Genomic DNA, 27,513 nt, shown 5'->3' with positions numbered 1-27,513 from the left:
GTTTTAGCATCTTGTAGAATGCGGAATTTTATAGGCAAGATAAAGTTCAGTAGCCAACACGCGGTTGTTGTTTGTTTTCTTGTTTTAAAAATAATATTTTGTAGAAAAGCAAAAAGCTAAAAAAACATTTGTTTGATATGATTTATTTTTATTTAGGTGTTTTAAAAAAATAGCAACGTATTTTTAAAAATTAAAAAACCAAAAACAATTTTTAAATTTTTTGTTTGTGTTTTTCTATTTCTTTTTTTGAAAACAAATAAAGGGAAACTCTTCCTTTTCCACCCGTCCGATGGTCACGACGTGTCCACATCGGCAACGGCCACCACCCCACATGTGTGCTTGCCCACTGCTGCCACCTACTTAGAGCGACAGCTACTGCCCGCCATATGTCTTTGCCAATGACGGAAATTAGTCATGAGAAATTATGTTACTAATTTTTATCTGTTTCAGAAATTAGTAACGAAAAAATTTTATCATTAAAAATTTTACTATGAACTGGGAAAAAAATTTAACCACACTAAATTCCCTCATTGATTTGGAGACGGGATTTGCAGTGGAATTGCATACGATGGCTAACTTCGTAAGTATATGTTTTTTTCGTAATGGTAAAACTGGATTAAAAATTTTGCTTCTGGATTTGTATCTGCTCCTTGTTTGATAACTATAAATACTTGCAATCCTGTTTTGTGTTCTTCTACCTAAACATACAGTATATTGATAACATCTAATAAGATATACATATAGCCAAATTATGACTTGCAATGTTTCACTTAACAATTACTTATTTGTCTGACTAAAACATTTTGTAAAATTTTTTTTGGATGTGGATAACATTTTAAATGTTTTTATTCAAATTCAATTTTTTAAATAACTATTCAAACATGTATTTTTATTTTTTTTTCAAAACTTGTTCTATAAAATTATTGTGAGGGGAAAAAATAAAAACAGAAACAAACAAGCTCCAAATTTCTTACTGTGATAATGAATATATATTATTGAGCTACTTAATTAACTTGGTTAAGGAAGTCAACTAAATTATTTAATTATAATGAATGTGATATGGCTTCCCTAAAATATTCTTGTATGTATAGCATTAGAGTATTAGACTATATACATTATTAGGGTATAAAGTAAGTAAATTTTTTGGGAAAAAATGATAAATACCATAGATAAAGTGAATTAAAATTTTATATTTAGAATTAAATTCAAATCTCAATTAGCTAAAGGACTGGAGGTAATATTTCATGATAATAAAATTGATGTGTGCTGTAAAATAATATTTAAAGTATAAATATTTAATTAATATATAAAAAATTAACCAAACCATATTTTCATTATGTATAAACACTTCTCAATTTTGTATAAATGCAAGTATGCATGTCAGGGTTCTGTAGCACGTCTTTCTTAAACTTTTTTTTTAAGCATAACATTGTGAGTTCGAAATCTTTATAATAGGAATGTAATAATGAATATGTGAGTTATTTCAAAAATAAATACTATATTAATTATTGATGTTGATTGATAATATGCTACCATGCGCCAAAGAATGTGCAAAATCACGAAAGTTTATGCCTTAATATTCATATGTACTATTTGATATAATTAATCATAGTTGGGAAAAAAGGATATATATAATTAATCATAGTGCATTTATAAATTGTAGCGATTGCTGCCTTGTTTAAAAAATTAATTTAGAGATGTAATCAATTAGGAGTTTGAAAGTTGATGATGCAGAGATTAAAGTGGGATAGCCTCTATATATATATTGGGTTAAGTTTTTTGAGTGTGGGGTAAGAGAATCTCATCCAAATGTTTTGTCAATTAACGTCTCCGCCTCTCATTAATCTTATGTTGTGTTTGGCTTGAAGAAGGGTAGGAAAGCGAACGGATTTTAATAGAGGAGAGGAGAGGAGAGGGAAAGGTAACTACAAATGCCAGGGTAGAGAAGGGAAAGAGAGGGAAAGAATTTTAATGATCTCTTGTTTGGATTGATTAGAGGGGAGGGAAGAGAAGGAATTTTGATGATACATTGTTTGACTATTTTAACCCTATAAAATTTAAATAGATTTTCTCACTTTTCTATTTATCAAGACATGAATACACACACATGTAATACAACTCACTAACTTTGATTTGCAAGACATTGTCACGAACATGTATGACATCAAGATAAGAAGCTATGAGTGATAGGTATCAGTTAAAGAAGGGGCGTTAAAGATAAAAGAAAATATCACATAAAATAACAAAATTAGAAGAAGAGAAGAAAGGTACAACAGTACCCACCAACTTTAGATATGATCATCTCAATGGTCGCTTGCTGGATGTTTAAGAAATCTCTCTTGTATACAAATGTATATGGCTGATTAGGAGTTAGCAAATCAAAAGGGCATAGGAAGAATTAAAATATTGTAATTAGGCTAATTTTGAAATTTAAAATTTTATCTCTCATCTCTCCTATCAAAAACCATACTTTTAGAATAGAGATTAAAAGAAAAAAAAAGGGGGGAGAATAGCCCCTCCTCCTATTTAAAAAATATCTCAATCAAATAAGGGGAGAAGAACAACTCCCCTTCCTTTCTAAAAAAATGTACTAGCCGAATAAGGGAAGAGGAGCAACTTCCCTTCCCTTCAAAAATCCCATACCAAATTCAGTGTTAGAGTTTAGGATTAGTGGTCTGGGAAAAAAAATTGCTGTGATACTATACTGGAGTTTGTATTCATATCACCATAAATCTAATTCATTTTTATTTGCTTGAAAGAAACTTTCACGACAAAAAGCGTAATGAACAAACTTTAGTAGAAACATATATTTTTCACCCAAAAAATTAGATTAATTAAATTATATAAAACCCATTAAAAATACACTTTGTAAAATATTTTTTCCCTTGCTTGTTTCTTTCTTTCTTCCCCTGACTTTTATTTTTGCTGTGTGACTTTGCGCATTTAGGCATCAGTTGTAGATCAGTTCAATGAAAACGCTCCTAAATTAAAAAATATATATTACAATTAAAAATGTTAATTTACAAATTTTCATTTTTGGAAGTATCGTTAGCGTCTGTGATAATATTTTGGTTTTATGGGTTTCTTTTATTATAAAACTTTGTTTGCTGCTTTTTTCCAGCATGAATTGTTAAAACTGAGTTTTCATGGGTCCCTTTCAATCAATTTTTTTCCCACTAATTGAAATAAATATTTTTCGCACTTTAAACAATGTTACATAACATGAACGAAAGTTTGTCCTTAGCTTATTTTTAAAAGATTATCTATCCTCGATGGGGTTTAGGTGGCTTTGATAAATTAAACAAAACGATGCTTTCCAATATCTCATTGACAAAAGGATATCGACTTTACGACTTGCAAGGAGGCTCACTTTAATTAGTCCAATCTGTATCTTATTTAATGCTGAATTTTTATATGCAGCATGACATGAGCATGTGCCAATGGGGACGTGTAAGGAGATATCAGATACAACGGCTGCAATAAAGAAGAATATTCATTTGCTGATTAACATGTGGTGCATATAGTGGAAGAGATTTTCTTGGCCGCCTAAGGAGAGATCTCGAGATCTCAAATTCAAATCTGTATAACTACAGAAAATATCTTTAGAAGAATTACTCTCAATCAGTCCAATAATGCCGGAATTTAATATTGTCATATAAAAAAATTCATTTGGGGGCCTAGAGGAAAAGGTAGGAGCTACATGCAATGAGCTGAGAGCACTCAAACTTATCAGGTTTAAAACTTCTAGACCCGCAAATTTAACACATACAACTTTGGCCAAAAAAAATAATTTAAAGCACAAGGATTTAATAATGAATATATATTTAAAAAATTAACCAGCCATGTGCAAAATCACTATAAGTTTATTTAATTAATCGTAGTGCATTTCTGTCTGGCCAAAAAGAAAATCATAGTGCACTTCTCAATTATGATGATGGCTTGTTTTTTTAATAATTAATTTAGCTAGGGACGCAATCAATTGGGAGCTTGAAAGTTGATGAAACTTCGAGGACAAAAAGGGTTATATAAATTCAGTATAAATGTATAGTTTAGCGTAATTAAAATTTTAATTTATTAAATTATAGAAAATATATTTTTATTTTTGGAAAATTATGTTTAGTTTTTTTAAATATATATTATTTAATAGCCATCAAAAGACTTTTTTAAACGTTTTTGTCTTGTTTGTCTCTTTCTTCCCTTGACTTTTACTACTATGCTGCATGACCATGCGCAAACAACTATTTATCAATAAAAGCTAGCTTTGCAAGCTGGGGTTGGGCCGTCCAAATAAATTTTAACAGAAATCTAATTTGATCAGTTACCACAGTGCGTGCTGGAATAGCTCAGTTGGTTAGAGCGTGTGGCTGTTAACCACAAGTCGGAGGTTCAAGCCCTCCTTCTAGCGATTTTGTCCTTTTATGTGTCCTCTCCCTCTTCCACCTTTTTTCCTTGGCTGCCACTTTTGATGTTTTGCTCTCTTTTCTTTTTGTAGCGCTCTGTTCTCTGATGAGTTCCAAGTTGTAGCTCATCTGATGGAAAGAAAAGGGAAGTTTTTCTTCTTCTTTCTCTGGTTCTGTGTAACGGATGATTCCTCAGAAAGACAAAAGGAAGAAAATTTAATGGTTTGAAACTGGTTTTTTAGAGCAACTAGCCAGAGCTCTTGCACTTAAGGAATTTTCAGTGTCTGTCAGATCAGTTTTCTTTAAATTAATATGTCTTGGATCAATAGAGATTTAATTTTCCTGTCAGCTCTGTGCAAGGTTGCTCTCTCCGTCTTCCCCTTTGCTATGCTATCAGTAATGCACATTGGGAAGTTGTTCTGGATTCACACTTCTGGCTCAAATAAAATTTTTTGGGGGGGGGGGGGCTGTATTAATATGAAAGATGCTTTGTAATAAGTGCATCATATAACGAGTCATTAAAGAAAGAGAAATAAGTTACCAGAGTAATTATTTTGGGAATACGGAGTAGTTAAAGTTCATATTAAAGAAAGCAAAAAAAACGAAAAGGAAAGGAAAAACGAAGAAATATTAAACCCCAAAAAAATTGAACCAATCACAGAAAAGATAGTAAAATAAAAGTCTGAGATATTAAATCAAAAAAATTAACCTGATTTATTTGCCGGGTGACCATCAAATACATGATAGTATAAGCAAGTTCTGAAAAAAAAAGCACTTTTGAATTTATAAGCAAGTTGATTCGATCTATCTCTTCATTTGTAGAATTCCATAACTCCTAAAACAGAGAGAGCTCGACAAGCAAGTTTGAAATCAGAAAAACCAGAACGTTTGCAAAGAGATTCAAATTCCTTCACAGTTCTCTCTCTTCCATCGTGAATAAACATGAGGTTGTCCAAGCTTGCTACAAACTTGGTTTCTTCTGTTGCTTCAATCTTTTCAGGCATCAAAAGCTCAATCACTATCACCTTCCCTTCCTCTGGCAATGCTTCATGGCATTTCCTCAACACTTTATGCTATTCTCATCTGACCAATTGTGGCATACAGCCTACCAACAGATATATATATATATATATATATATAACATGATCATCATTTTAGTTACATTTGAACTCAGCTGAATCAGGTCATCAAATTAAAGACAGCAATATTAATTTTGAGGTATATAATAAGAATAATAAGTTGAAACTAAGATGACAAATTTTCTCACTAACCTTTAATATGATGGCATCACCTCGTGGAACACTTTCAAACATATCCCCTCCAACATGCTCAATTCCTGCATAAAGTATAGTTTCTTAGGAATAGATATCTTGAAAAAAGATGGAGCTTTAACCCTTCATAGGATGGGAAGGGGAAAAAGAATAGATCGAGCGGAGGAAAAACTCTTAGAAGTAATCAAAAATTTTCTTGTTGGTTTTGAAAGATTTCACTCAGCATTCTTCCCTCCCTAGTTATTTTTCTTTTGACATTAATCTTATCACATAGGTCCAAATAAAATCAAAATCAATCAAATTGATGACCTTCCTCTAGAAAAATAGAGAGATAGACTCTATGAGTTTATATTTTGATATAAAATAAATAAATTTTGTTCGTTCATTTTGGTTTTTAAAAACCCCTTTTATTTTATATTTTGTGGCAACTTACATACCGTTTAGTCAGCAACCATATACTACTTTTAGGCTTTATATAAGAGTTAGTTTGACTTTTAATTTAGTCCTAAGTATAATATCCCAATCCCCTTTATCTATCATATTTATCCTTTTTTTTAAATAGTCCTGTAGTAGTTGTACATCTTAAAAATTCCACCAAATGGTAGTTATAGCTAATACATATGATTAGCAAGAATATTCTAAGAAAGACAACACCTAATTATTACAAATAACTAATTTAATAAACTTTTTTAATCCACTCAAGTTAGTCAACTAACTCTTATATTAAATAACAGAGATAGTATTAATTGTACAACGTCAAACAACTAGGAAGCTGAACTTATTTTTAAAACATGAAACGAAATTAAATGTGTTAGTGGCAATGAAATTGTGATGCGTACCTGGATGATGCGGTGCGTTTTGAATAACCTGGGGCAAATCAAAATTGATAGCCTTAATAGAAGGGTACTTAGAGACAATCATATTGAGATTCTGGCCAGTGCCACCACCAACATCAACAAGTGTGGATATTCCCTCAAATCCGTTGTATGTTTCCAGAATCCTTCTCATTTCTATATTGCAAACGTTGGCCATTGCTTTGTTGAAAGTTGTGTTCCACGTTGGATCTTTATTTGTATATTCGTACATTGGTATCCCATGAATTTTCTTGAACAGGTCTGCGTCTTCTTCTATGACTGCATCCTTAAAATTCAACCTTCCCCAACAAAAAATTGAAATATATATATCAACAAAAGCATTATTATATATATAACTTGATGATTGTTTTTTCTTTTGAGCTAATGAGCAGTACATCATAAACATGTAGAGCATGTTAATTAATAATAAAATGAGCAGCGTATCAATAGATGAACATCAAATCAAAATATGTGGCACTTGCATCAATATCTCCGTATATTAATTTAAAGGATTAATCGTTATAGTTTGATCTAATTTTGATTTCAATTCCTTTAAATTCAAGGCATTGGTTTTAATCGCTATAATATAATCCCATTATTTATTTGTCTAAGTTTAACACATGACCCTTGTACTTTTAACAAGTTTTAGTTTTACCCCCTATATATTTAAATTAACACTAAGTCCTAAATTTAAATGAAAGTGTAGGAACCAAAACCAAAGAACCAAAAAAATAGAAACAAAGCAAATCTGATTTCTTACAAAATAGGATTTTAACTATAGATAAATCTAAGAGACTCTTAAATCCAAACGATTTTTTCATGGTCTTTTGCTTCTGATCCAATCAGGGATCAAATTGATTAACGATTTGAAACTATAATGATCAAAACTAAAATTGAATCAAAAACTGTAAGAATAAACAATGATATTAATCTTAATTTAAATAAAAAATTTGTAATTCATAGGCCAGTACATGGCTGGCTCATCTCCTAGATGCATAATAATATTGCAAAGGAAAAGCAAGAATCATTACCAAACATCAACAAGTGCTTGATGGAACTTGAACGAGGCAGCATCCCATAATCCACCATCATCTCTAACAAAGTACTTTCCCACTGGAGAAATTGCATAGAGTCTCTCAGTGCCACCATCTTCCTGCTCACCAAACGAACAGTTTAGAAGAGAGTGGCTGGCAAGAAGCCTCAAGAGACGATCGATTCGGAGAGCTAAATCTTTGTGCTGAGATGAGCTTGGAAGCTTTGAAGCTACTTCAGAGGCTGACACGTGTCTTCCTCCTTCCTTAGCTATGATCTCAAACAAATCGAGTTCAAATGAAGCTTTAAGAGCTGCGGTGTAGATCTGGCCACAGCACAGAAGCATGGCAGAAAGGCAGTATGAATCTTCTTGTTCTTCATTAGGAAGTTTCTGTTCAGAACAATCCAAAGCCATAGCTGAATAATAATGCTTCTCCAGGCTTGTGTATTTGCGTTTCCCAGCATACAGCAATTTATAGGCAATTATATTACATTAGATCTTGGAACCTAGCTAATAAAAGATCAAAAAAATAATTTAGAAAAATTTTCGTTTCATGTACATAACTGGGCTTTGAATTTTATTAATTGCTTCAGTTCTTTTTTAGAATATAGGAATCATCTTATATCTTACCTTAGAATAAATTATAGTAGTATTTGTACCCTGAGGCCTTTTAAAAATCTCTTGGAAATGGCGGATTTCTGAGCGTTTAGATAAATTATTTTCTCATCACAGATTAATTACTAATCTAATCATAGCCTTCATCTGATTCTCAGCTTATGGGTCAGAAAACTATTGATCAACCACAAATTAAATTAATGGTTGCTTGAAATAGATACTACTTTCAGTTCTTAATATAAGAGCTAATTGACTAATTTGAGTTGATTAAAGAAATTAGTTACATTAGTTATTTGTAATAAATAGATATTTTCTTTTTTAAAATATCCTTACTATTTAAGTGTATTGGCTAGAACTATCATTATTACAAGGACTATCTTGAAAAAAATAGATAAATATAAGAGACAGAAAAGATTAAGATCTTATATTTAGAATCAAAATAAAAGTCAAATAAGATCTCATATTAAAAACTGAAGATAGTAGATGACAAGGTCATGTATTTCCCTGCTTCTAAGCATCCTACTGATGAATTAAATTATTTGACATGAGATGGTTGCACCATCACTAATTAAGATCTAAATATATAAAAGATCTCAGAAATCCGCCATTTCCAAAAGATTTTTAGAAGGCCTCAGGACACTCCAAATAGATTTTTAAAAGGCCTCGACCCTCAATTTTTATTTTTAAAAAGATATTAATTAGTTTTCTCAAATTATATATACGTATATATACTTGTGAGAGGCCAAATGCAATTCTTAGCTTACGTTAAAATTATATTTTATTTTATGAGAGCATTGAAAATTGAGTTGTTCAATCCTCTAGAAATTCATAAAAATAACAATACTATTTGATATCAAATCTGCCAAAGGCATTAAGAGGAAAGATAATCAAGTTGTCCAAACAATACCATGCATTTCTTTTTCAAATTTTATTTGATAATGTGATATATATTACTAGGTCATTTATACCGGGACAAACAAAAGTAATTTCATTAATTTGTTTATCTTTTCAAAATACGCGTATATATATCTATATTCCGTAAATTAATTTACGTATAACTCTAAGCTCATAGTAGCTACTTTAGATTATGTTGAACGCACATGCCAAGTGAGCTGTCCTATGTCACCATGTGACCCTGATCCTTGTGATCCGAAAGTTGAAACTTGAAACTCTGATTTCTAGGTGTTTTTTTTTTAATTTTAAAATTTATTCTGGTGAAGAAAAGGAGAAAAATTTTATATTATAAGCGTCTTTCTAGGGCTGATATTTTCTAGGTAATTTTATGGGAAAATGTCGCAAGACCACTTTGGAAACATGTATATACCGTTCCGATTCTTATTATAAGTTAGTTGTAGGAAAAAAAATTTTATTTTAAATATAAGTCATGTGTAAAGCCTTTAGTAATGATTTTTTAATTTTATCCTTATTTATTTAATTCTCTTTAGGAAGGAAAAAAAATAAAAGAAATGAAAAAAAAACTTTAATAAGGATTAGAAAATTTTATCAATTTTATGGGGGGAAAACCTCTGTTTTCAAATATACTCTTATAATAAATAAGAAAAAAAATAAAAAAGAATGTATAAAAAATTTATAAGATAAATTCAAAATTGAAACTGATAAAATAGGTCACGATCATAGACAGGAGAGGAGGAAGCATAATTTTATTCATCTACTGCACGTCATTCGTTTATCAAGATTGGTTCACGAAGTTATTTTACCCTCTAACTATCTGCTTATTCTTCTACTAACTTGTGCTCATCTGTTCCTTTGTTAAAGATGTGTTTCTGGAAATCTTAAGTACATGTTTACTCTGTTGTTTTATTTGTTTATCGTGCTTTCTGAAAAGTTTGAAGAACACAATATTATGATTCTAATCGTGGTTATTTGTCTACTCTTGACCTTCTAAGATGAAAATAGATGTACTCACACATCTTGTTATTCCTTTAATAGTATTTATTCTATATGAGAGCTTCTATATATGCTTGTTAGGCCTGTCTAGCTATGAGTATATGATTATGCATTGTTATGTTACCTTTTTCTGATAAATACCTTTAATGATTTACTTAACATACAGCTCTAATTCTTAATATAAGTAATTTATAACACATTCTCGTATAATAAGAAGTTCATTAAATTGTCAAAATTTTTTAATTTTATCTTTATTAAAGTTTTCTCTCGACATCTATCAATTATTCTCAAGATCTCTCTCTCTTTGCTCTCTTTCCGATAGAAATTAAATAAGAGTAAAATTAAAAAGTATACATTAAGTATATCACACATGACTTACATTTATGAACAAAATTTGTTTTTTGTATAAGTGACTTCGTATTGCATATGCGCTATGGTTAGATCTTTTATCCAATATTATTAGTTGATCTCCCTAACTCTCATCTCTTTTAATTAATATTCTGCACCTGCCACTTTCTTTTCATAGCTAACACTGTTTATTATTTGTTTATCGATTTTTCATAAAATGCTACCTCTTATCGTTAATATAAAAGTTAATTGGAGAATGAGTTTGATTCTCAATATAATAACTCGACTCACAGTATCTCTTATCTTTTCTTAAAATATCACTATTAATTGTAAGGAGTTCTAGCCAATAAATAATTTTAAGAGGATAGTTCAGGGAGACCAACACATTTATGATAAATAACTAACTTAACTAATATTATTAATATGCTCTAGCTTTTACATTAAACAGCAGTAGGAAAAAGTGTGGCAGAGAGACAGGTTGCCACGGGATGCAGGTAGGACGGTGGCGATGCGGTGGGCAATCATTTTGGACATTTGGTTATCTCTTCCACAAATCTTCAAACATATTTATGGTTCTTTTTCTGACAGAGAAGCGGTGGAGAGAGAAGCCATGGGAGTGGGCGGTGCCGGTGGCCTCTTTCATCAGCAAGCACAGTACGCAAAGCCAATTGTTTTTCTAATTAATTAACACAATTAAATATCAAATAATCATATTATTTTTTTACCTGAATAATAAATATCATACCATACAAATTAAACATCTTCAGTCTTGGATTAGTGTGTTAATGTAGAAATTCTCCATCAGATAAAAGGTTGGGCTGAATCAGCAGTGGTATCCAATAGAGGGGAAAAGACGAAAAAAGAACTTGAAATATGAAAGAATTGTACGCTGAATTTCCATAGTTTCATTCAAGTGTTTTAGCAGTTAACGGGATATTTAGATAGAAATCAAACTACAATTTTAAAAATAATTTTGTGATATACGAAGTGAATATATGAAGAAATTTGTCTAGATTTATAAAAAAAATACTTTTTAAAAATACTTTTAGAAATATTCAAATACCCCTACCTAGGAGATAAAATTTTGGTCAGAAAATGAAAATGGCCCTCACTTTAGAAAACTAAAAAGTGACGTCAGCCGACCATCCTACCAGACCCAGTGGCCGCCGTCGGCAAGGATTTTTTGTGACAAAATTGGTAAAGAAGAAATTTGATCCCAATATCTCTTGCTCCCTAAATAAATCATGACCACTAAGTGCAACACCATTAAATTAAAATAAAATTGTAAAAGAATATATACTCCTTTAGTTCTATTTATAAAACAGAGAGAAAAAGTATTTTTTTATCCTATTATAGGGTAGAGGGAAAAAATTTTCATATAAATGTACTTGATCTATCATCTATTATTGTGTTACCTTTTTCCTATGAAGTATATTGCATATTAAATAGGGATAAAATTGAAAAGTTGTTGAATTTTAAATGAGTTAATGAAATTTAAAGTTTTTATTAGTATATACGAAATGTATTGAAAGTGACTTATAAATATGATTAGAAGAGTATATACTAAATGATATTGGGCCAACCGGCCTAACTCTGTCCCTGTGATGAACTGGCAAAATACACACAGTAAGCATAGTCAATTCCTACTCAGGAATAGTAAATATCCTCAAACTTGGTCCTTCATCATTCATTTTTTCCCCCATACAACATCATTCATTACACACACACACACACTGTTTTGCATTATTTAAAAAATTGGCCAATTTGATGGCGTAATTGTCATAAAAATTTATGGGATTTGGGGGTGTTTGGAATAAAATGAGAAAAGAAGAGAAAAGAAAATGGCCAAACTTCCTTATTTGTCCTTTCTGGTCGAGAAACGAAGCTTTGGTTGGGCGCTAGATTTTCGACGAAACCTGAGACCACTAGGCTGTCATGCGCAGGCCGATAAATGCCGAACTTGGGCCCACTTAGTATTTTAGCCCATATATTATTATTTTGTTTCTATTTAAATTTGTTTTTTCAGGTTTCGAAAAAATAAACTACGATTTTTTCATGGATTCCAAAATATTTACTACTGTGCTTTGGAAATTATATATTTTCTAGAAACAAATTAGATAAATTCAAATCAGCCGGCAGCATCAAAGTTAGCTTAAGTACTACTCTAAACTTTATTCATTTATGTTTACGAAGAAACTAGTTAAAATTAATCTAAAATAATAAATATGTAAATCATATATATATTTTTAATATGTCCTTATTAATGAAGATAATAAATAAAAATTATAATAAATAAAAAAAAAAGAGAATATATGAAGGTAAAATTAAAAAAAATTCATTAAATGTTTAAACAAAAGTAAATTTTATCTTATCAACAAAATCCCTCTAACAAAGTTTAGTTTATATTTTAAGCCGGATGAGTACTCTTTTTGAAGGGTCCCTTTGATTTTGTGCGTTTAAATGATTTTTCTTTAAATTTACATCAATAATTCGGGCAAAACAATTAAACTTACATCAATAATTATGTAAATGTGCATATGCCCCATCAATGACAATAAATGCAATGAATATATCAACCGCTTAATTGATGCCGGAATTCACCAACCTTCGTTATTACACCCAGGAAGTATTAAAGTCAAACTAGGAACGTCTTTTTAGTATTTTTAGGCATCATTTAATTGCAAGGTCAGAAAAGGTATCAACTAATTGGCTTTCCATGGTCAAAAAAAAAAAAAAAAACTAATTGGCTTTGGATAAGCTGGGAGAAGATGGAGTCTCCAAGAAATATTAATAGGTATTTTTAATATATTTCATACAAATCAAAAAAAGATTTACATTAATTTTTTTTTAAAATATAATAATTTTGTGACTTTGTCCTTAATTAATATATACACTTTTCAAAAGAAAATCTATATTATAATAAATAAAAAATAGAATAGTACATGTTCATGTTTAAAATTTGATAGTGACTTAAACATATGATTAAAAAATTTCTTCTCGACCAGAGTAGAGTAGCATGATTTTATTTATAACTCGTTTTTTATGTATTTCATGATATTAATAAAAATCTTAATCTCATTAACTTTGTCTTAAAATTTAATAAATTATTAATTTGATTCTTATTTATTTACGAGCCACTTATAATCCAAACCCGTCACCCAAGAAATACATTAAATTGATAATTTTTTTCACATGCATCGTTATTAGAAAAGGTATTAAAACTATACTTTATATTTCCTTTCACTTATTTATGTTATCTCTTTCTGTATTTATTAAGTCAAGAAAAACAAAATTCAAAAAAGCTCATTAATTATCGTATAAATGATTTATATTTTAGGAACAAATTTTTTCTCCATAATAAGAACAGTGATATACTACATGAGATGTTAACTTCCTAAAAACTAAATAGTGACACCTCCTAAAAAGTTGAAATTTCCTGGAAATTCCTTAAAATCAAAGAGAGAGTTAAAAAGCCAAACAGCCAGTTCAAATAGGGGCAATGGGAGGTAAGTGGATCTGTCTTCCAAATACTTTATACAAAAGACTAGATGAAGTACTTGCGAATGGAAATTGATCTAACTGAGTATATATGAGTCAAATCTTATTATGATATAGGTTTGAATCTCATCACGAAATTCTGCTAATAGACAGTTTTATAAATGCTTCGATGAGTGTTCTTTGAGTTTTGATGCATATCTTAACTCCAGGGAATCCTTGACTCGCCATAAACATTTAGGGCTAAAAAATTATCAATATATTATATAGAGTTAAGATAAGATGTGATGTGTATAGCTTATTAATCCTATAATTTTTATATTATTTATTTTATATTATATATTGATATATTGATGTCATTATCAAAACCATCTACATTATATACTCTTCTGGTACTTGATATAAAATTTACTTTATAGTATAAATTACATTATAAAATGAGTTATATATTAAAGATCCAAGAGAGTGTTTTCCTTTTACGTGAAAACAATACATTAGGAGTCCATTTGGAATCACATTTTTAAATACTTATAAATACATTTTGCGTAAATTGAGATAAAATTCATCTCACATGTTTATCTCGCATTTTATAAATCATGGTTACAAAACTGCTTATAAGACATTTTAAATAGGCTCTAGGTGTAAGCTCAACCACATTGTGGCAAAATGACAACATAAAACAATGTAACATTGTTGGTTTTATCAATTCTATTCTATGTAATTTCCGTCGGGTAGGATAGTATAGTTCTGTACACATGGAGCCTACAATAAAAAACGCATAGGAGCTTCTAATGACATCCTGTAGTTGACATAAAACTTTTGTTTATAATCAAAATATTTTTTAGTATTTTATTTTAATATGAAAATCAAAATAAATTAAAGATGATTCGGATATACTAAAAGCAACATTTCTTTTTTTTTTTTTGGGAGATATCTTTCTTCTTCCTAACTTGGAAGATTATATACATATACACCCATAAATCATAATTGATATAAACTTGTTAAGAGGAGTATATACATTTAGTATCTAACAGTATTCAAACATATCTAAAATAAATGTATACATTTTTTTGGTGAAGAATGTATAAATGTTCTTAGTAAAAAAAAAAAATTACTGATATAATTTACATTCAGTTTCTTTAGTAAAACAATACTTTAAAAAATCATAAGATGAGTGGTAACATTTCAAATTGGCTCTATGTTAAAAAAATATGAATTTAAATATCAATTAAGATTAAAATTAACCACTTGTCACTTTATTGTAAGACTTTTTTTAACTAACTAATACAAAGCAGCACAATTAAATTAATACCCCTAAAACATTTCAAATTTTAATTAAACACGATGAACTCTTTTCTTCATAATGGTGAATGAATCAAATTAATAAGGATCAACCGATCAAGTAACCTTTATACATATTTGTTAACGTAATTCCTTTTCACTCCAAAGAAAAAAAGAGGATCAAGTAACTTTTTTATTCGTTAGAAACATAATCAGGTTAAAACATTAATTCAGTCAACAAAAAGTTGAAAACATTAATTATTCTAATAATTTAAATCATAAAAGTATAAAAACCTTACCTTACATAGTGGGTGGGGGGAATTATTTGCTTTTATTCATTGACCCAAAATAATAAATCGAAAAGATACTCACGAACTCAAAAAGGACAACATATCGGGTTATATCTTTTTCTTACAAAAGAGGATAAAAAAAAAGATGAGAAAAACCATGAAAAGCGAAAAAAAAAAAGGGACAGAAAAAAGCTGTTACCAGCCATGCAATTACCTGTGAAAAATGAAACCTTTATTATGTCAACAAAATTATCGTCAAACACACCACGTTCTCCACTACGCACACAATACATATAAATATATATATATATATATATATATCTCCCCCCCCCCCCCACAGTGTACAAAAAACAACATAAACCTCAAAAATCATCGGAGGCTTTGGTCTCGATATCAGATATATGTCTTCTTCTTCTTCTTCTTCTTTTCTCATGGATTGTTCTGAGAAATGGGTTTTCAGATATTCACACATAGTCCTTCTGATGATTTTCTTCCTCCTTTCTTCTTCTTCTTCTCCTCCTCCTCCTCCTCCTCCTCCTCCTCCTTCACCTTTACATCCTGTGATCAGTGATACGGCGGCGTATCACCGGAACTTCACAGCGATATCTGAGTTTAGAGTACTGAACAGAAGAATCTTGGGGGATTGTTCTTCGCCCAATTCTTATCTGCAAGTGAATGTGACTTCGTCGTCCAATAATAAGTCTGGATTATCCGATGACGAGTTCGTCACCGTTACTGTTTCCGGCGTTTCTCAGCCTTCCGATGATGATTGGGTTGCTATGATCTCTCCCTCAAACTCTGAGTAAGACTATCACTTCATGCTTTTTCTTTTCATCTTGATTCGATTCATTTACATTTTGATTTTGATTAAATATAGTGTCCTTTCGGTTTTCTAATTTTAGCACTGTTGATTTCATATGAACCAACATTAAAATTTAAATATTATCAAAATATTCCTAAATACTGACATAGTTTAATTTTTTAAAAGAATAATAGTTGTAAAAAAAATCATTATTTGACATTAACAATGTTAGGATGAAAAGTAAATTTCTACCTATTTGATTCTTTATTTTTTTTGTTGCCTAATTTTGAAGATAAATTATGAAAAGACACAAGATATGTGTGATCAACTTTAAGGTTATGTGTCTCACCAATCTATTGATAGATGATTCTGCCGCACATATTGTCTAGTTTTCTATGAAATTAATGAATCATTTCATAATTTTAGTTTGAGGATAAGCTTCAAGTCTCATTGGTGATGATTATATAGACATGCACATCTTAATTAGAATTTATTCGTGTCCAAACACTAGGTTTGTTCTTTAGTATCTAGGTCGTCGTTCAAATCTAATCAACACAATTTTTGGACCTCTGTTTTGAAGTTTTTTTTTTTTGAAGAAAAAAGAAAATAGAACTGTAACCCCTTTTTTCCAAGAAAAAATGTAATTCAAAATTTAATAAAAATAAATAATTTAAACTTATCTATCGAAAGGAAAAGACTGCATCCTATGAAATTATGTATGGAAACGCGCATAAATTGTGGACCCCACGTTACTACATTATCATGTGCCCCTTTTTTGGGTATCTTTATTCTTTACATAGTTAATGGCCTATATTATTTACTTATTTATTTTTACAATAGAGTCTTTTAATGCTTATGATTTGCTCCATAAATAAAACATGGGCCTCTCATTAATTGTAAATATTTTAATTTAATTAATAATATTTTTTCCATGCAGTGTAAATACATGTCTTTCTAATCGGTTATATTATCTTCAAACTGGTGATACTGCTGAGCTTCCTCTTCTCTGTCACTACCCTGTAAAGGTATGCGCATATGCTTCTTTATTTATTTATTTATTTATCTATTTTGTTGTTATTATTTGATTTTAGTGTCATTATTCTCTTAGTAATGTTGATTTCAATTATATTCAAAATAAAATGAAATAAATTATGACAAAAAATTGAGAAAATAAAATAAAATAATTAAATGTGGACACTGCTTTCATGGTGGTAGACCATGCCTCATTAATACTCCATCTGTCAATCATCTTTTTGCATTTGTCATGCAAAACTTTCTTCTTTTACTTTTACACGAAAAGGTTTAAATGATTGAAATCAATTAAAATTTTTAAAAACAAATAAAAATAATAACAGTTATATTTAATATGTGGATTTGAAAATTTTAAAATTTAAATAATCTGAATATACTTCTTAATTTTCTAAATTAAATAAGTATAGGATTGTGCATAATTCATAACTAAAATGATTTAAATGAAATTTTAATTTAGGATTTAGTTTAGAGCGTTTTATGGGTAACTTCACGTAATTACTCATTTATTTAAATTGATCTATCAATCATTAATCTAATAAAATATGCAGGGGGTCAAAGTACTTAAAAAGATTTTAAAATATCCACGTTTATTTTGTCATATTAATGTAAATAATAATACTCTTCTGATCCTTAATATATGATTTAATTGTTAAGTTGATTTTGGTCCTACATATGAAACTTATTTCTCATATTTATCAACTTTTTCTCAATTACTCTTATGGATACTTACTCAACTATAATCAAGTAGAAGAGGAAGGGAAGATATTAAGAAAAATGATTATGGTGTTTTAGGAAAAACATGTTATATTTTTTATAATTAACTAGTTTACTTAACTTTCTTAATCTAATCAAATTAGTTAAATAGGTTTTATATTAATAAGCGGAGGAGTATTATTTTATATAGTTAACTGTAGAAAAATAATTTTTCATATAGTTGGTCAATCAGTTTTCACTAGTTAATAAATATGAATTTTTTATTCATAAGTGGGAACACAGAAAATTTGATTTTAAATAATACCCGTATATCCACATGAGACACGAAAGATCTTTGAAAGAAAAACTTGATTAATTCTACTAAAAAAAATTAATTAACCCAAAAGTTTCCATGATTAATGAATTAATTATGGATTACTTCTTTGTTTTTTGTTAAATAGAAGTGTGAACATGAGAATATATAAAGAAAACGTGAAATTAATAAAGTATATTCGTTCTATTGACTTTGTGAACTTCACGTTACTCTTTAAATATTCCATAATGTCGATTGCTTCATGCCCATATTTCAATTGATTATTTAGTGAAGTAAAAGCAACATTTTGCCTAGTTTGAATCCTTTTCTTTCTTCTTGTTAATGATTTAGACTTAGTGAAGAAAATGATGACTAATTAGAAACATCTCGTAATTAATAGAATGATGTAGAAATAAGAAATTGCTACTTTGGTTCATTCTGGGATCTTCTTAATAAATATACAGGGGCGTTCAATCTTTTCTTAAAATAAACTTAATCTATTTAGTATTGACTAAACATCTAGTATATTATATATATAAATAGTATAAGAAGTTTATAACTTGTAATAAATTTTATTATACTCATTCCAGTCCTATATAAGTTTCACTTTTAGAGATGGGTTTGATCCAAAATATAAGTTTCATTTTTTAGTTGGTTTGAGTATTTATTATTATTATTATTATTATTATTATTTTCTATTTTGCTCTTAGTTGATTGTATCTAGTGTCCCCTCTCATTAATATTACCCATATATATTCTCTTTCATTATTTCTTTTTTTTTTTTTACTGGGATCGTTTTTCATTTATTGCCTCTCTCATATAGTCTTTTAATAGATAAGGACAAATTTAAAAAAAAAATATTTTTAACCTATTTATTATTTTAACTAATCTTAATTACTAACTTGTTCAACGTGATTCGGTTATTTGAAGTTTATATATAGAAACGAGGAGTATATATTAGTATTTTTTTATTAGTATATTGGTGTTTTTGTTTGCTTCTATTAGGTTTAGCTGTGGCTTGTGATTTTGAACTGGTACTCCTTTATTTTATATTTTGATTTGATTTGGCTCATCACCTAAAGTGACATATGAACGATACAATTTTTATTTTTGTTTTGCCATGACTATACAAATTTTATTTGAAAAAAGTATATTGGTGTGTGTATATATATTTACTTCATTCTTAATATTTTTTAATTAACTTGTTACATATGTTTTTTAATACAATTTCCTTCTAATTTTTTTAGTTGTTACCAGAGTTAATGATAATATTTTGGTTTAATTGCACTTTAGTAACACTGTAGAAAAGGTCCGTTACGTTTAGGTCCCTATATTTTTTAGTTTCTTTTCTTTTCTTTTTGGGCAACTTTTAGCGTTGCATTTACTTCGTAACTATATCGGATGTCCCCGAACCAGCAACCTTTAGGATTTAAAGTTGTCCAGAATTTAATGGCTTATAACTAATGACCCACCGCCATTCATTTAAACTTTTTTTCCCTTAATTTCTAGAATATGCGTGTACATGAAAAATTGAAAATAGCTAAACGCCCTAAAAACACAAAATAATACTTCTCAGGTCTTATTTATAAGTCACTTTCAATATATTTTATTTAGACTAAAACTTTAAACTTTATTAACTCTCATTTAAAATTTAATTACTTTTTTAACTTTATCTCTATTTAATATATATTATACTCGTAAGAACAAAATCAACACAATATTAAATGAAGGATAAAGTTGTGTATTCACATTAAAACTTTCTTTATCTATCTTATAAATAGAATTAGAAGAGTAAACTATGATGTATTGTAGGGTTAATTCTTTTCAACATTAATATTCACTAAAAAAATTTTAATGATATTTTTCAAACTTGATGTCACAATAATTAATAATCAAAAAATAATATGAATAACATTTCAAAAGAGATAATGATTTTTGGCCCCAAAACATGAATAATGGCAAAGTTCCCCTTATTTTTCATAAAAGGACAAAATTTTTCAACATAAGTAAAAGAATGATGAAGTTCACTTAATTATTTTCAAAGCTATAGAATTATGGATTAATGTATATCCTCTAAGAAACGTCATTTGATTTGATATTCACAGTGTGAGCAAGATTTTTTGGCCAAACATAGCAAGGTTAATTATTATTAATGCAAAGAAAATAGAAGAAACTAAAATATATATAATAACAATAATAATACCAAAAATATATAAAACATTTTCACTTTTTAATATGTATAAAAGAAAATTACATTTTTAATTCTTTGCAATCTTTACAAAGAATATCATTTGAGACTAATATTGCTAGGTTTAGAGGGCAGGAAAGATATACTTCAAAATGGAAAAACCTAACTAAAATATTATACTCCTATGATTCTTAATATAAGACTTATTTAACTGATTTGATTAGATTAAGAAAGTTAGGTAAGTTAGTTAATTATAAAAATATAATTTTTTCTTAAAATATCACAATCATATTTCTTAATATCCTCTTTCTCTCTCTCTGTTCTACTTGATTATGGTTGAGGGAGATCCATAGATGTAATTTTAAAAAAATATCTTACATTTAAAATTAAAATCAACTCAATAATTAAGTTTTATAGTAATGACTGGAAGAGTATAAAATTATAGAAGAAAAGTTCACTTTTTTATCCACACGGAGTAACTAATACATTTATTAAAAGCTGATTAATTGCCTCAAAGGCAATATTATCCGCCATATTTGGATGAAATCTGAGTGTTGAAATATTTGTATGTGTGGGTTAAAATGTAAATTTGTTTTGAAAAGTTTTAAAAGAAAACCAATATTACATTCCATTGCCTTAATAAAAACATAGATACATTGGAGCGGATGAAAGTGGCATATTATATGGTCCCTTGTCGACATTAACGAAGGGGCGTGAAGGCAGAAGTTCATTGCGTTCACGTTACCTGTTTCTTTGAACGTGGCCTTATTCTATCCACAGCAAAGGTCGCTCCTTTTTCTCTTTGTTCTCCCGGTGGCCGAATATTTCTAGCTTTATTCCCCCTTTTCTTTTTTTCTTTCTCTTAAAAAATCATATTCAAGTACTAGTTCTGATCTTTAATATAAGAACTAGTTTACTAATTTAAATAAATTTAAAAAGTTTGTTAAATTAGTTATTTATAATAAATAGGTATTGTTTTTCTTAGAATACCTTTGTTAATAAGAGACAAGTAGATTAGAGTCTTATATTTAAAATCAAAATAAAAATAAAACAAACTCTTATGTTGAAGATCAGAGGTATTATATATATATTTCATCATAAAATATATTTTTTTAATTTGGAGTAATTTTATATGTTTTCGGTGGATATTTTTTTAATTTAAATAAATTTGCGCTCACTTCCATTATCATAGAAATTTGTTCTTCTCATTTTCTTCTCATTTCCTCTATGTTTTTTTTCTGGGTGTTTTTAGTGGAGCCTGGATTAATTTATGTCGGAACTCTTTTATCCATTGATTTAATATGATTTTTTTTATTTACTTGATTATTTAGCCTTTTCTACATTTGGCTCATTCGAAATAAAATATACTCTTTCGAATTTTAAATATAAGATTTATTTAAAGAATTTATTTTGGTTACCTCTCTTATTTGTTCCCTTTATTTAATTTTTTCTCTTATTATTTCTTATTAATTTCACAATATTTTTTCTCATTCTCTTTATTTGTCACATTTAATATTCTCATTAAAAAAGACTATTAAGTAGGTCTTACATTTAGAACTCCATGAAGTAATATATAATCAACAAAACCTATCAACTGTGAATGTAAAAATAATAGTTTATATTAAAAATTAAAAATCTACTCCATTCATGTTAAGTTCAAACAAATTAAATTGCAAGACCTTACAACTACTAAAATCACCATTCATGAACATTTCATTGGAATAAGCCTCTGACTCACGTGTGATTCCTTGAAGTTGCAAGCTTGAACTTTCCCTCTCTCTCTCTCTCTACACACACACACACACACACACGCATTTGGCGTGCGTTTGTATGTTTATAACACATAACGAGTTAACGAGCAACACACACACACACACATCATAACTTGTTACAAAATAATTAAATTAAATATAGTCATAAAGTTAAATATTATGAATGTACTTTTTTCTTGTTGGTCAAATTCCTTCTGATAGAAATAATTTTGTTACACATGATGAGGCATTTAAAATTCCATCATGTTACTGCATTCACACATCATAATATTTTCCTAAGAAAATTTAAATACTTGCTAATATATATATATATATATATATATATTCTATTAAAAAATGCAGGCACAATATATGAAGAGCGATCCAAATTACCTTAGTTGCAAGAACAAGCAATGCAAGAAATCTGAGAAAGGAAACTGCACTGTAACAACTTGCAGTGGTTCAATAAAGTTCCATGTAATCAACATTAGAACGGAAATTGAGTTCGTCTTCTTCTCTGGTGGATTCTCAAACCCTTGCATTTTGTCAAGGTCCACCCCTTTGAGCTTTGCAAATCCTAATAAGCCTCTCTATGGACACATCTCAAGCCTGGATTCATCCGGGTCATTGGTAAGACTCAACACGATGCCTATTACTCTCTTTGGATTTTTAATATAGAAGCTAATTGGAGAATTAGATTTCAGCCTAAATATAAGACCTCAATCTGATTTGTTTTTTATATTCATCATTTTTTCTTAAACTAATTTATCTAACTTATAGACTAATATATAATCTAGTGTTGTACAAGAGTTTTTTAGGAAGATTATGTCACATTCATTATAATTAACTCATTTATCTAACTTTTTTTATTTACCTAAATTAATTAAGTAGCTTTTATGTTTAAAGACTGGAAATCGTACTATTTAATATGAGTGTGTTAGACATGCAATGAACATGATATATTTCAATGTGGATCATCTGCAATGACTATAGACTTGAGTGAAAAGAGAGACAACAAGTGGTGGGAACCACTAGACATCTAAGTCTCATTGCTCTTTTTACGTCTCTTCAACTAAATCATGCAGTTGTGAGTTAAAATCCTAATCTAATATGGTGGGTATGTGACTTATTTTAATACAACGATGCGTGATTGGTGCTGCAGATGAGAGTGACATGGGTTAGTGGAGACAAAAAGCCTCAGCAAGTTCAATATGCAGATGGAAAAACAGAGACTTCACAAGTCACCACATTCTCACAAGATGATATGTGCAGTGAGTATCAATAGCTCAAGTGTTCTTTCACAAAAACAGATAGTTATATCTGTTCTAAAAGACATATAGTAAACATGAACACAGCTAATTAGGTCACAGTTCTCACAAGAAAATACAGTCACAGATATTACTGTTGTGACATGGCATAGGTCAAATTTGAATAGTTTAGCCAACAGCTTTATAGCCTAATGGCATGAAAACTCTCTTGTAAGTGAGAGATCAGGGGTTTAATCCTATTTGTTACCTCAAGCCATTAGTGCCCGCCTCTCTTAATCAAAAACACATTAGATTGGGATGCGACTGACCTAGTAGCATTTAATTGCAAAATGGCAGCTTCAGCTCTGAAGAGTCCTGCAAAGGACTTTGGGTGGCATGATCCAGGATACATTCACTCTGCAGTTATGAAAGGGCTTAAACCTTCAACCACCTTCTCATATAGATATGGAAGGTATGCACTATACTGAACTCCAGATTATAATTAAAAATATTATCCTTTCATATTTAATGCATCAGTAACTGATTTTTGGCTTATTAATAGCCAAAAAAGTATCTTTAGGTGTTATTTTCATAAGACTTGGACTGCAAGAAACTACAATTGTTTATTATGTTAAAAGCATAGTCCTTTTCCTTTTTGTTGATTATTCAGTGATTCTGCTGGTTGGAGTGAACAAATTAAGTTTTCGACTCCAACTGCTGGAGGATCGGATGAACTCAGATTCCTTGCATATGGAGATATGGGAAAGACTCCCCTTGATGCTTCAGAAGAACACTACATTCAGGTGCATTATTACTTATCCAGAATCTAGCAGTATCTTCACAAGTTTCTGATAACTTAAAACTTCTATCTTATTAACACTATCCCTATAGTTAAAACTTACTTTCACGACACTTTATTCCCATATGAAAAACAAGATTCAGAGTCACATGCATTGAATTATAATGAGAAAGACTGGTTAAGAAAAAAACAGAATTATAATGAGAAAGGAGGATGAAATGTAAAAATCAGAATCAGTATGTATATGTGTACTAACCAGTTTCAGAATGTTGTTTCTGATATAGCCAGGAGCTCTTTCAGTTCTTAAAGCTATGGCTTCTGATGTAGATTCCAACAATGTAAACTCAATTTTTCACATTGGAGACATAAGCTATGCAACCGGTTTCCTCGCAGAATGGGACTTCTTCCTTCATCTTATTGCCCCTGCAGCATCCAGGGTTTCTTACATGACAGCAATAGGAAACCATGAAAGGTTACTGAATTCTCATGGAGTGAATAAATTTACTTGCAAACTGAAACTATTTTCCTCACTTGAAAATTCCCAGCAAAACATTGCTTCACTTCCTGTTAAATGTAAACCTAACTTGAAAGTTGAAACAATGCTTTATCATAAAGATCGTTGCTAACTTTAATGTTTATGACTCAGGGATTATGTAGATTCTGGTTCATTATATATCACTCCTGATTCTGGAGGTGAATGTGGAGTACCATATGAGACATACTTTCAAATGCCCATCTCAGCAAAGGATAAGCCTTGGTATTCAATTGAACAAGCTAGTGTTCATTTCACTGTCATTTCAACTGAACATGATTGGTCGGAAAATTCTGAACAGGTAAGTAATAATATACTAGATCTCCTTCAACCTGCTTTCTATGTAATAATATGTTCAACATTTTTCTGGCAGTATCAATGGATACAAAAGGACATGGCCTCGGTTGATCGGAAAAAAACTCCTTGGTTAATCTTTATGGGGTAAGTGAATTTAAATTCTCAGCATAAGATATCTAGTCTGTTCTTTGTACTCATTTTAAGTTCAACATTCTCACATTTCAGACATAGACCAATGTATAGTTCCTCTAACAATGCATTTTTACCCTCCGTTGATGACAATTTCGTCAAAGCCGTAGAACCGTTGCTATTGGAGAATAAGGTAAAAGCCCATTAAGCTCCATAGTTTAGTGATTACCTATGTTGCAGATGAGTGCATATATGACAATGATGGTGAAATGTTAAACAGGTTGATCTGGTTCTATTTGGCCATGTTCATAACTATGAGAGAACTTGCTCTATCTATCAGAGCACATGTAGAGCCATGCCTACAAAAGATGCAAAAGGAATTGATACATATGATAATAAAAACTATAGTGCTCCTGTTCATGCTGTCATTGGAATGGCAGGCTTCACCTTAGACAAGTTCCCAAGAATTGTAAGTAATTCGCTGTTCTCCATTCCTCTGTTTTTTTCTTTTGAATTAGAGGGGCCGGCACTAACAGTCTGAGATTAAGTGGGATTGAACCCGTGATCTCCCACATACTGGGGAGCTTTCATACTACTAGATTATGAGGCTATCAGTTATAATAGGCCTGTCATACTTTGTCTTCAAGCTTTAATTCCTTTTGTAAGAGACGAAGCAAAGGACTAATAGAACTGTACTTGAAGTTTTGAGTTGAAATTATCCTTGACATCTTACATACTCTGATCACAACCAAATGGCATGTTCTTGTGCATCCACAGGTGGATAGTTGGAGTCTGAAAAGGATTTCTGAGTTTGGTTATTTACGAGTACACGCAACAAGGAAAGAGTTAAATTTAGAGGTATGTTAGAAAGCTTCTTTAGTAAATGTTAACGTATACAGATTAAGCACTTTAGAAGGATTTTACATGGCAATGCTATGATATTTTTCTGTCATTTTGTTTTGCCCTTAGAATCATTTCTGTGGTGTATGCACTTGAAATAGAAGTGTAATGTCTCTCTTTTTGTTTATTGCAGTTTGTGAACGCAAAAACAAAACAAGTTGGAGACAGTTTCCGCATTACAAAGTGAAGCTAAAGTCATTTAGATATTTACTGATACAGGTCAACAGAAAAAAGTTCACAATTACACATACAGGATACATACATATATATATGTATATATCTACATACGTAGATATGTATGTATGTGTATGCACACAGATAGTACTTAAAGGTGAAGAAGAAGGTAGCGATTGCTGCAGAACAGTTACACAATGTTAGGGCTTCAGCTTCTTGTGTCTTTTAAAGTTGTCTCTGTAAATTTGGAATGATGATAGAACGTTAACCTTCTTTTTTATATATTAAACCTTCTATATATGTTGCGTTTTCGCTTGGTCTAGTTTAGTTTTCTCGGAGCACTAAAAAGTTAAGTGTTTCTATTACCTTGGCGAGAAACTTTTTGGTATCTATGCATAGTTACATTAAAATTTTGACTAATTTTTTGTTTAAGTGAGGATCATGAATTTTGCACTAAAACCAATGATTGTTCGCAGTGTCTCTATTATTCCCAGCAAAAATAATAGGTCCTCCTGTCCTTATTAATTAAGGACTTCTTACACATTTACAAGTCTTTTAATATAACATAGCTTGTATAAAGTGGAAACTTTTTCCATCTAACATATCCCAACAAACTATAAAATTTTCTAATTAATTAAACAAACTCTTCTACCTAATTACTTTTGTTAAAGATAATTTTGATATTTTATATAAAATAATTCATTTTAACTGACTTCCTTAATTTACATAAACTTGTTAATAGGCAGTTAGGAATAGGACCAAAAGGAGTATTATCATTAGCAAAAATTGAAGGTGCGCTTGCACAATAAAAGCAAAACTTAATTATATAAGGCATATTTGATAATCTTGTTTTACTTTTGGACTGATTCATGCTGGGGATCTTGTTATTTTTTTTTGAGATATTTTTCTAATATTATATATATGTTGTATGTATGTACGTGTAACACAAAGGGTCCACTAACACTAACCCCTCCCACTTCCCTAATTTATATACTGATCCTTTAGTATTATTCTTTAATTTCTCACCTACCCCTCCATAATTTTTTTCTGCAAGAAAGGCCTAAATAATAATTAAGAAGAAAATGGTAGTTAGAAGAGACTTGATTTTTCTTAAACAAGGTTTATGGCTCAAATTTTATATATGAAAAAAAATCATACAAT

At 29.7% G+C, this 27,513-nt stretch overlaps 1 protein-coding gene, 1 non-coding gene and 1 pseudogene across 2 annotated transcripts; 2 read left to right on the top strand and 1 right to left on the bottom strand.

Moving 5' to 3' along the window:
• The first annotated feature begins 4,332 nt into the window (after positions 1 to 4,332).
• On the top strand, positions 4,333 to 4,405 carry TRNAN-GUU (transfer RNA asparagine (anticodon GUU)). The gene has a single exon. It is a non-coding gene; the product is annotated as a tRNA-Asn (tRNA).
• Positions 4,406 to 5,210: 805 nt separating this feature from the next.
• On the bottom strand, positions 5,211 to 7,972 carry LOC114719280 (isoliquiritigenin 2'-O-methyltransferase-like; annotated as a pseudogene).
• Positions 7,973 to 16,022: 8,050 nt separating this feature from the next.
• Positions 16,023 to 26,652, top strand: LOC114719279 (probable inactive purple acid phosphatase 27; the record flags this gene model as incomplete). Its single annotated transcript, XM_028904759.1, has 13 exons — positions 16,023 to 16,297; positions 17,235 to 17,322; positions 22,638 to 22,904; positions 23,437 to 23,545; positions 23,879 to 23,993; positions 24,192 to 24,324; positions 24,605 to 24,792; positions 24,967 to 25,153; positions 25,226 to 25,293; positions 25,375 to 25,471; positions 25,559 to 25,747; positions 26,056 to 26,136; positions 26,312 to 26,652. Coding segments are annotated over 13 exons (1,851 nt in total), but the record flags the coding sequence as incomplete, so codon positions are not given.
• Positions 26,653 to 27,513: the final 861 nt, after the last annotated feature.

This window comes from Neltuma alba, unplaced genomic scaffold, assembly GCF_004799145.2.
Source record: "Neltuma alba isolate B1F8T4 unplaced genomic scaffold, ASM479914v2 tig00011902_pilon, whole genome shotgun sequence".
In the NCBI taxonomy this organism is placed as follows: Eukaryota; Viridiplantae; Streptophyta; class Magnoliopsida; order Fabales; family Fabaceae; genus Neltuma; species Neltuma alba.
The sequence above is the reverse complement of the archived record's forward strand: the minus strand, read 5'-3'. Positions and strand labels throughout refer to the sequence as shown.